Source organism: Phyllostomus hastatus, unplaced genomic scaffold (genome assembly GCF_019186645.2).
Source record: "Phyllostomus hastatus isolate PE091 unplaced genomic scaffold, TTU_PhHast_1.1 phas_contig_29, whole genome shotgun sequence".
Classification (NCBI taxonomy): domain Eukaryota; kingdom Metazoa; phylum Chordata; class Mammalia; order Chiroptera; family Phyllostomidae; genus Phyllostomus; species Phyllostomus hastatus.
In genome coordinates, this window is record NW_025333835.1 from 42,441,126 (window position 1) to 42,452,727 (window position 11,602).

An 11,602-nucleotide genomic window follows, 5' to 3' on the forward strand; every position below is an offset into this window, starting at 1 on the left:
GGGAAATGCTGTTTTCTGTTTTTTTCTTTTTTTTTGTTTTAAGATTTTATTTATTTATTTTTAGAGAGGGAAGGGAGGGAGGAAGCGAGAGAGAGAGAAACATCAATGTGCACTTGCTGGGGGTCATGGCCTGCAACCCAGGCATGTGCCCTGACTGGGAATCGAACCTGCGACACTTTGGTTTGCAGCCTGCGCTCAATCCACTGAGCTATGCCAGCCAGGGCTTGGAAATGCTGTTTTCAAATATCCATTTTGCATGGTAAAAAGACACACTCCAATCTGTTAAAGGGGGTCCAGTCCATGGACTCCTTCCGCAAACATGTAGTGAGCACCTACTATGTGCTAGATGCTGAGGCTCAAGTGGTGGGCAAAAGAATCCAGTAAGTGTCCTCTGAAAGGGAGACAAAGATTACTCCAGCTCGTAATTGCTTACATAAACAGTTGTACACAGACAAGTACATACAGGTACAAAGCACTAGGCCAGACCAGGAAAGGGGGCTGTCACCTGAACTGGGATCTCAGAGATTGCCTGGGATGAGGGGGAGGTGGCCGGAGGGAGGAGTCCCAGTGGCAGCTGAAATAATGAGGAAAACAAAGACGGTCTTAGGGCAGTGGTGGTAGGACTCAGCGAAGAGGAATGCAGGCACTAGAGCGAGGGGCTGCCCCTAAAAGCTTTGGACCCAACGTGGGGCGGGGTGGGGGGGGGGGAATCCCCTGTTCCTGGGTGAAGGGAAAAGGCCAGCCCCACTGGTTATTGTGGCACCATTTGCCCAGCAGGCCTGGGACCTTGGTAAACGTGACCGCCATGTGACTCTTCCGAGCTCCTGTCCCCAGGACTGCAGATGACTGGAAAGCAGGAGAACTAACCGCTCCCGACACCCACAGGCAGACGGTGACATCCCAACAAACTGTGAGTTACCTGCGCCCCAACTGCCCGGGGCGGCACCACCACGGTAATCTCCACCCCTTTGTAATCCCACCCTAACCCAACAAAAGCTCAAAGCCCCCACCCTTTGGATGCTGGTGTGTCTCCCCACACCATGCTCCTCTCCTTTCTCAGAGAGCGAATAAAAACTGCACTCTCTACACTTTCTCCTCTTTGTGAATTCCTTCACAGTCTGTGTCTGCTCAGCTCCCAGGAAGACCCCAGAAGGTTCTCAGAAACCCTCTGAGTGCCCAGTGGCTGCACACAGAGAACCATTTTGAAAGCAGTGGCTTGCTTTGATAAGAAACACAGTGCCCAGCACAGTGGAAAGGCTCAAAATGCAGTGTAGGTTTCTTGGTTTACTGATCTTCAGCCCCTGGTGGTGCTTGAAGATTCCTGGGTGACACTCTTGCTCTTGAACACTTACAGCCTGTGCCTTTGGGCGCCTCTGTGCTGAGGGCTGAGCTGGGACTGCACCCCCCACCCACCCCGCCCCCAGTGAACTTGGGCATCCATAGCCTGTAAACACCTGACGCACCTGATGTGTCTGTCTGTCGTCTGTCTCTTCCCACTAGGACACAGGCTTTATGAGGACAGGCATGTTCCCCTGTTTGGCTCACTGCTCTACCCTTGACACCTAGAGCAATGCCTGGCATGTAGTAAGCACTGGATAAAGGTTTGTTGGGTGACTGAATGATCTCTTCTCATGTTTATTGGATCGCCTGTTCTGTTTCGTGCCTACCTTTGGAGTAGGGTGATGGGTAGGGACAGGATAGGTCTCGTGTTTAGGTGTGCAGATGCAGGGATTGCTTCCTTACAGTTTTCCCCTCTGGTTCTGCCATTGGCTTGGCCATGGTGCACGGCTATCACCTGCCTCTCTGTAAGAGGACCAGACAGCCCCACCTGTTGCTGCGGGCTTGGGGGCGTCATGCGGGCAGAACCCACCACCATTGCTCCCCCTCCTACTCCATTACCAAGGTTGGCTGCACAGCTGCTCTGCGACAGGCATGGGAGTCCACAGGGAAAAGGAGGGCCAGGCCGCACCCCGGCACGGCGGAGGCTGGCGGTGTGCTGAGCACTGGTTAGTTTCCTGCTCTTTTCCCTCGCCCAAAAGAACAGTGTGCTCCACGTCTGGGCTGCCCCTTCAGCCTGGACCCCAGACTTAAGACCCCAGACCACCCACTGCCGACATGGAACGAACGAGAAACTGATGCATATTGTTGTAGCCGCAGAAATGTGGGTGCCGTTACTGCGGCAAAGCTCATACACCAATTATCAACTAGCCGAGGGAGTAAGAATGAACGAGAGATGGAAAGAAAAGCTTAGGGAAGCTGTCTGCAAAAGTTCACTAGGGCAGAAGTAAAAGATTACCTCTCAGATGGCGATTTAAATAAATGGGAAAATGAGCCCATTCACAAAAACTACGCACAGTTCTCAGGAACACGCCTTTTATGGAATTCTGCATGCCAATACTTTATTAAAATAGTTTTAAGAACGCTAGAAAGTCCAACCTTGAAATGAACTGAAGAAGGATACAATGTTGGGATGTTTCATCTTTGCCAGAAGGATGACTTCTTTCCTGGAAGCTTCTTTTTCTCGGACCGGCATCTAAATCACAGTAAGAGACAGAACAGTCTGTAAGGATGACTTGCTTCAGCAACATGCTTCCTGCCTGCTCCTACCTGAAGTTCTCCCGGGTTTCATTGGCTTCGAACAGCACTTCTGAAACCGACCTCTCAACCTCAGGAAACGAAATTTCTAGAATTAGCCAAGTGCCCTGGATCTAATCAGTGGTTTGTCATGGAAAATCATTAAAAAAAATATTTCTGGTGAAGTTTTGCTGTATTGAAAGTTCAGTTGGACAAGAAAAAGCTGACGGGGTTCTTCACCACCAAGCCAGTATTACAATAAATGCTAAAGGGTCTTCTTTACAAACAAGAAACTGTGATTTAAAAAAAATCACAAAGAAAAAAAATCCCCAGTGACAAAGGCAAACGCACAATAAAAGCAGCGGATCGGCCAACACTGACATTACTACAATGGTTAAAAGACAAAAGTAGAAACATCAGGTATAATCACAAGAGTAAATTAAGGGATACACACAAATACACACAAAAGAGGCAAAAAATAATGACAAAATTTAAATGGGAAGGGGTGAGTAAAAATGCAAGTAAACACATGAGGATATACTTCCAAGAATTTTCTTTAATTGTTAAACGTTGTCATCACCGGAGTCCCATTTGGCCAATACAAATTTGGGAACAAGTGTCATCACGAAGGAAAATCGTTTCGGGCGTGATGTACGTACGGTGCACCTGCATGTGAATGGGGTGGCGGGCACGAGGCCACCTCGCCGCGGGCGCTAGACCGGAGCCTGGTGGGAGCCCGGGAGGCGGCTCCGAAACCTGCGTCGTCGGTGGCTGTGCTACATTCATCGCACTTGCTGAAAGACTGCGGTCAGTCTGGCCAAAGTTACTTGGGTCTGGATGTCTCAACAATACCTCTCTCATCTTAATGCGCTACTTGTGCTACTGATGGGAGGTATTCTTGGACTGCAAGCCTTATTGTCAATGTGTGATTTTATTTCACAGAATCACCTGGGGTGGTATATTGATTTTTCATAAGTGATATTTAGATAATTCTAACAACTCTCATCTGACAACCTATGAGATGCTTTGCATGGGGAAAAAATGGCTTTCCGCTTCTTAAGGACGCACTAGCTTGACGACAGCGCCGAAACCAGCTATCCGCTGCATCATTTATGCAGCAGGAGCTGGCTGAACACCTGCTGAGGCAAAGCATTATTCGGTGCCATGTGGAGTATCAGGGCAGACAGACACGGATTCCGCCTGCACAGGAAACACAAGTTAAGAAGGGGAGAGGACACAGGATGAACGGCCAAAGCCCCCCGAGGCAGAGAGCAGTCGGTACCACAGCGGTGGTGCCCATAAAAATCTCTGGCGTTTGCAGAGGAAGAGAGGTCAGTGTTCTGAGCTCGGCCTTGACCAAGTGGGACCTTGATGGCTGGAGGCGGGCAGGCCATCCCCCACCTTCTCGGAAGGAGGCGCCCCACGGAGAAGCGCAGAAGCCAGAAGGATTTGCATGTGAACAAAACAGACTGGTACGTGAAGCGCAGGTTAGGGATGGAATCTGGAACAAGTCAGAGTGGGCGTCAAAACGAATCTGGGGAAGGGGGGTAAGGGTGGGCAGGAGGGGAAGGGACCAGTCAAAGAACAGGTATGGATGACCCACGGACGTGGACAACGGTGTGGGGATGGCCTGTGGGAGTGGGGGGGGGTGCTGGGCGGAGGAGGGCAAAAGGGGGAAATTGGGACAACTGTAACAGAACAGCAATTAAAAAGAAAAGAAAGACGAGCAAAAGCAGCAGACGAGCACGAATCTTCCTGGCACAACGGAAAGGACCTGGAGTAAGTTCACGTGTCGGAGTCTGGACCGCGGGCCTCACCAGCTGTGTGGCCTTCAGCAGCTGCTCGACCTCTCTCATGGTGCAGCTTCTGCTTAGAAACGAAAGTTGGACTGGGTGATTTAAAAAAAAAAAAAACAACTAATCGGAAGAGTGAAACAATATAAAAGTCCCTGGCAAAAGGTTACTAATAATCCCAAATTCCATGTAGGCAAAAATAGTACATCTTTTTTTTCTTTTTGTGTCTGTGGGTATTTTCTAACTGTCTATACATTTCTGGGTATTTCTCTGGGATAAACTCTCAAAAGTAGAACCACTGGATTCTAGGATGTGTGTGTTGGGGGGCGGTTCTTTTTTCATTTTCTTTTTCAACATGAAGATCGCTTTTTATGCTTATACAAATAATACAACTCACCATTTTAAAAACATAATACCTGATATATGCTCCACATTGAATTTCTGACAGTGCAGAAAGAATTTCTGACGGTGGAGGGGAAAGCCCACCACTCAGCAATAACCGCTGCTAACGTTGTGTGTGTGTGTGTGTGTGTGTGTGTTCACAGTACACACACACACACACACACACACGTACATTGTGGTGTGGCCTGATTTTTTTCACCTCTACAACACAGTGTGGATACTACTCCTGGTCAGTAATGCAGACAGGGAATGGTTCCTTCCAAGGCTTTGACGCATCTGGATAAATTCCGCTCCAGATGGTACCAATTTACCTCCCCACCTGCTTCCCCCTACTTTTACTTTCTTTTTAGTCCTCCCAATCGTGTAAACAAAAAGTGATATTGACTGATTTACTTACATTAATTACTTTACGAATGGGTTTGAAATTCTTGCATAATGATTTCTTCAGTTATGGGTTTTCTTTTATTTATAAAGAGCTAGCACCCTTTGGTCAATACTTGCAAGTATTTTTGACATTTTGTGAATTTTCTTTCAATTTATACATGGTATTTCTTTTTTGTCTCACAGAAGTTTCATATCTTTTTTTTTAAGATTTTATTTATTTATTTTTAGAGAGGGAAGGGAGGGAGATAGAGAGAGAGAGAGAGAGAGAGAGAGAAACATCAATGTGCAGTTGCTGGGGGTTATGGCCTGCAACCCAGGCATGTACCCTGGCTGGGAATCGAACCTGCGACACTTTGGTTCGCAGCCCGAGCTCAATCCACTGGTCTACGCCAGCCAGGGCTGGTTTCATATCTTTATGCAGTCAAGCTGAGCCTCTTTTCCTTTATAGTTTCTGCCCCGGTGGCGGGTCGGGGACGTAGCTGGAGCATCACAAAAACTGCACTGCAGGAGAGCTGCAGCCTGGAGGAAGCTGCCGAAGCACCAAAGGAACCCAGGGCGTGAGCCAAAGGAAGGAAGCAAGTCAAGGAGGAGACAGAGTCAACGGTGTTTAGCAGGAAATTTCACAGATGACCCCAGGTCTTGAGCCTGGATGGCAGGAGGATGCTGGTGTCATTAACACGGCGCAGCACACGGCAGGGGAGGCGGGCCGGCTCAGAAAGGTAAGGAGTTTCTGCTTTGTTTGGGGTGTGACTGTGATCCCTCCCAAGATGGTCCTGGATGAGCCTCACCCTGAACTCTTGATGCACAGACACTGTGAGTATTGCTGGGTGGCGGGCTTTCCCCTCTGTCATTTTTTCTGCACTGTCAGAAATTCAATGTGGAGCATATATCAGATATTATGTTTTTAAAATGATGAGTTATATTATTTGCATAAGCATAAAAAGCTCATTGTTTGAGCCACCCACTCTGAGGCTGCGTGCTATGCTACCATAGATTACTACGGGAGACACTCCTGGATAGCTCGCTGGCAGAGGACACGCAGGGCTGGGGCGCTGGAAGGTAACAGGGCCGGGGGAGAGTGTTCAGAGCGATCTGCTCAGTGGTAAACTGAAGTGCGGTGGTCACACAGAGTCCAGACAGAGAGGAGAGCTGGTGAAGGACACACAGAGCGGGGGGGGGTGGGGGGGGGCAGACAGACAGGTCCGAGGAAGTGACGTCACACCCACCAAACAGAGTGCGCGGAGGAATATCACAGAAGGAAGCACAGCAGGACACCGGGACCGGAGGACCTCGGCAGAAGCAGCCGCAGACCATGAAAAGGGATCTACACTGGCAAACAAAGTGTTCCGTTGGGAGCCGACCATCCGTGCCTTGAGCTTTAACGTAAATTTGGGTAGTCCTTCCTTCTTCTCCTCACTCCTCCTGCTCTCCCTCCTCCTCCTCCTCCTTTGCAATTTTAAAAATTGTAATAAAATAAATATAGCAAATTTTATGACATGTTAACCATTTTTAGGTGTACGATTCAGTGGCATTGTTTGCACTGGGCAACTCGAGTGCTCCATTTTGCACACATTATGGACAAATTTTCTCCTGCTGCTCGCACTCATAAATCCTCTAGGAGGCAACCAGCAAGACTTGACTTGAAATTAATTCTCGCACACAATGGACACTGCTGTCTCCATATATTTTGAGATGAACACATCGCTAAGGAGGGTGACATAAACACGGACCGAGGGGAATTTACCAAAAATGATTCCTTTTTAATGAAATGTACTTAATTATTCTACAAAATGATTGGACTAAGAAGAATACATGATTTTCCTTCATTTATTCAATGCATTCAATACATATTTTTGAGCACCTATCATGTGCCAGGTGCTCTGAGTGTTACAGGTACAAGTTTCCTGTGCCTGATGCTACAAAAAGAAAAAAGCCAATATTTAAAAATGTCATAGTTTGGAGTAAGTTTATGGATTGTGAAGGCTTGGCTTGAGAAGATGGGGTTGCCTAGGGCTTCTACAAATCCACCTTAAGAGAACCTAGACTTCCGGCTTCTTTTATGTCAAGGCAAGAGGGGAGGGGCAAGGTGAGAGGTGGGTGAGGGCCCTCGGCACCTTCTGACCAGGGGCTGTTTTTGCAAAAACTCAAGCCTCCAGCAGGATCCCTCCAGCTAATACCTACAGAAGGAGCTGTTAGCTGAAGGCCATGGGAGATGCACAGGCTAGAATGCAGACAGAGCTAGCATTTCACTCTGTTACAGGTACGCTGAGGGAGACAGACAGGCAAGTGAAGAAAGAAGTGAGCAAAGTAACTCCAAGTAATGATAAATGTTATTAAAAAATGAACCCGCAAACATTCCTTTCCCCAGTCACATTAACCATATTTCAAGTGTTCCCATAGCTACATGTGACTAGTGGCTACCTGTTAAACAAAAGGAAGGAAGGGAGGAGGGAAGGAAGGAAGAAAGGAAGGAACGAACGAATGAACGAACGAACTGTACCACCAACTTATACCATACACAAGAATATGTTCAAAATGGATAAGGGACTTAAATGTAAACTGCAAAACCGTAAAAATCCTAGAAGAAAGCATAGGCAGTAAAATCTCAGCCATCTCTTGCAGCAATGTTTTTGCCAATACATCTTCCTTTTGGGCAAGGAACCCAAAGGAAAAATAAACAAATGGGACCACATCAAACTAAAAAGCTTCTGCACAACAAAAGAAACCATCGACAAAATGAAAACAGAAGCCACTGTACGGGAGAACATATTTGCCAATGATACATCTGGTAAGGGATTAATTTCTAAAATATATACAGAACTTATATAACTCAACACCAGGAAGACAAATAATCCAACTAACAAATGGACAAAGGACCTGATGAGATACTTTTCCAAAGAAGACATACAAATGGCCCACAGACATGAAAAAATGCTCAATGTCACTAATCATCAGAGAGATGTGAATTAAAACCACAAGGAGATATCCCCTCACACCTGTCCGAATGGCTGTCATCAATAAATCAGCAAACGACAAGTGCTGGCGAGGACGTGGAGAAGGGGAACCCTTGTGCACTGTTGGTGGGAATGCAGGCTGGGGCAGCCACTGCGAAAAGCAGTGTGGAGTTACCTCAAAAAACTAAAATGGAACTGCCTTCTGACCCAGCCATCCTACTTCTGTGAATATATCCTAAGAACCCTAAAACGCCAATTCTAAAGAACATAAGCACCCCTATGTTCATTGCAGTGTTATTTACAATAGCCACCACCTGGGAACGTTCTAAGCACCCCTCAGTAGACGAGTGGATAAAAAAGCCGGGGTACATTTACACAACGGACTACTACTACTTGGCCACAAAAGAGCAGGAAATCTTACCTTTCGTGACAGCATGGATGGGTCTGGAAAACATTATGCTAAGGGAAATAAGCCAGTTGGTGAAAGACAAATACCATATGATCTCACTTATACATGGAATCTAATGAACAAAATACATGGATGAGCAAACAGAACAGAGGCACGGAAACACGGAACAGACTGGCAGCTGCGAGTGGGGAGGTGGGAGAGGGGGAAGGGATGAAAAAGGTAAAGGGATTAGCCAAAGAACATAGGATAACCCAAGGGCGCGGAGGGGGACACAGAAATGGGCAAGGGGGGGATGGGACATCTGTGGTAGTGTAAACAACAAGAATAAAGCAATAACAACAACAACAACAACAACAACAACAATAATAATAATAATAAAAGAGATAAGACAGAGAAAGTGCATCACCCCAGGGCAACACAGAAAAGTCAGCTGCAGACAGGAGTGTGTCTCATAGCGAGTATCATAGGAGCCGGGGTGATACAAACTCTTTCCTTCTTCTTCTTTCATCTTTTTTCCCCCTCCAATAAGATCACGGGTTGCCATTTGGATAATGGATTTAGGAGGTTGAGTGAACAAGAGTCAACGCATTAATACTTTGAAAAACAGAACAACAAACATCGTGGGAGGTTGGGGGTGGGTAGGGCAGGGGAGAGTAATGGGGGGAAAACAAGAACAACTGCAATTGAACAACAATAAAAACATTACAACAAAAAATGTGTTTCCTTTTTCGTACTGGATTAAAAGCCAGCTGAGTACAGCACTGCGTGTGAACAGGAATTTGCGCCTCTTAATCATACCTGTGCACAGTTGATCTCTTTGATGACACAGGGCTTGCTGTCCAGTCTCCCTCTGGCCAAGTACGCTTTCCCAAAGGCGCCTTCCCCGACGACTTTAATCACGTCGTATTTATCCATGGCCTCCAGCACACGCGGGGTCCTGACATTGAGAGAAATGGAATGCTTTTGCACGCTTTTCACAAGCGTTAACAAAGTCGGAAAACTGATCACTCAAATGTGAAAGAACCCAGTTTGCTAAAACTTTCTTTCCAACCTCACCCAGTACATAGTCAAATAAGTCTCCCGGTGGCCGCAGGTGACGACCAAAGGGAGACAGAGCTGCCCGGTGGGCTGGAGATCAGACCTGGGTGGCAGCTGAGCTTTGGCACACCGTGGTGTGATCTTTGGCACTGCCACCTCCATAAAGCAGGAATGTCTTTCTGCCCAGTGCAGTTTTACAGCCCAACCTTTCTCGGTGGGGAAGTACTGCCCCCTAGGGGACATTTGGTAATTTTGGAGGGCTTTCCCCTCCCCACCCCCCACTCCCCGCTCTTTGCAGAGATGGAGAGACGCTGTGGCATTTAGAAGAAAGAGGGTGGGGGACACGGGAGACTAAGATTCCGCGATGCCAGGGGGATGGTCCGCATCATAAAGGGTTATCCCGCGGTCCTACAACATGAGGAAGCCTTCCACACGTTCCTGTCCGTGGAAAAAAATCTGTCTATCTGCAGCTAGAGCCCAACTCTATTTTACATCTAAAGAAAAGGTATTTTTTTAACATAGCTGTAATTAAGAATTTTAGAGGGATGCAACTACACGTAAATCGAGGCTTGATTACACTTAAATTTTTAATTTTTTTTTTTTTTTTACTTATTGACTTTAAGGAGAGAGAGAGAAAGGGTTTAGTTCGCCTACTCATGCACTCATTGGTTGATTCCCGTAAGCGCCCTGACGGGGAATGGGGCCCGGAACCTTGGCGTATCGGGAGGCTGAGCCGCCTGGCCCGCGCTTTGCGCTTTGTTTTGTTCCGAACTTTACCGAGAACTGGGCACCGTTTTGGGGGAGGTCCCGCATCCACTGGCCACGCTGCCCCTGGTCGCTGAGACCATCACCCGCTCCAGCAGCGGTGCTTGCTGCAGCACCAAACATTTGCAGACGGAAACGCGACTTCATTATAAACTGTTTCCTTAACTGTCCCCTTATACTACCGTTCGGGTATAACGCCGGCTTTTATAAACTGACCGAGCAGGCAGGGTATGTTTTTGAGGACTTTGTGTCGGGGCAGGAAGGGGGGACGAGTGGGTGGGGTGGACCCGGGCACCAGATGGGCACCCCACGAGGCTGCCGACCCCCGAGTTCTGAGGCAGGCAGGTAGGGAATGAAAACTCAGGGGCGGCAGCTCGGGAACTGGCGGACTTCCCGCTGCCGCCCAGGTGGTGCCAGGGCGTGAAAACCCCAGGTCTGGGGAAAATCTTCCTCCTTTAGGAACACTCCGGAAGGTGTCGGAGCTCTCTTTGGGGCCCGGGAATTGAGCGCGGCGCGTTGCCATGGAGACCGACGCACAGAAGACCGCTCCTCTGCAGAGTGTGGGCTCCATCCCTGTCCCTGGGGCTCCCAAGGCACGGTGGGGGGGCGGCAGGGGGAGGGGGGCAGCTCGGGTAGGGACAGGTGCGGCCCGCCCGCTGCATACCTGCTCCACGGGGCAACAGGCGCGTTCTGGTGGACCAGGGTTCCCGGGGCGCCCAGTCTCCAGACAGCCAGGCGGAGCTGCGCCAGGGAAGGTGGGCGGGGCGCAGGCCCCGAGTGTGGGAGGACCGGTCCACAGTGCCCACCCGGAAGAGGGGTGGGAGGCAAGGAAGTTTGAAGACCCAGCCGTATCACGTCCCGTTGCTTTACAGAGGTTCTCCTTTGCTAACACGCAGCAAGCACACCCCTCCTGCACCAGAGGCTTTGCACGGATTCTCTCTACTGTTTGCAGCAACCGAGCAAGGTAGCAGACGCCCAGTTTTGCAAATGAGCTGAACTGAGACAGGAAGTCTCTGGGGCAAGGTCTCCAAGACTGTCCCGAGATGGAGACTTGGAACGGAGTCCTACTCTTCAGGCCTCGGCTGGCGGCCTCTCGTGGGGTCCTCTTACAAAACTGGCGGCTCCCAGTGGCCTGCAAGCATGCTCCCCTCCCCCCAACATTCCCCACTGCAGACCACACATCAAGCTGCTAAAACGTTTCGGTACGTGTTTAGTAGCTGAAAAGGATGTCATTTCCAGCCATTATAAACACACAAGGAAAACAAAGCCAATGGAATCTAAAT

The 11,602-nt window shown here is 48.7% G+C and overlaps 1 protein-coding gene across 1 annotated transcript in view; it reads right to left on the reverse strand.

Moving 5' to 3' along the window:
* NEK5 (NIMA related kinase 5) overlaps positions 1–11,037 on the reverse strand; it is a 48,829-nt gene extending 37,792 nt beyond the window's left edge. The window contains 3 exon segments of the mRNA XM_045839211.1: positions 2,437–2,533; positions 9,315–9,453; positions 10,984–11,037. Of these exon segments, the coding sequence (XP_045695167.1) occupies positions 2,437–2,533; positions 9,315–9,431 (214 nt within the window). The 5' untranslated portion in view covers positions 9,432–9,453; positions 10,984–11,037.
* Between the last annotated feature and the right edge of the window lie 565 nt (positions 11,038–11,602).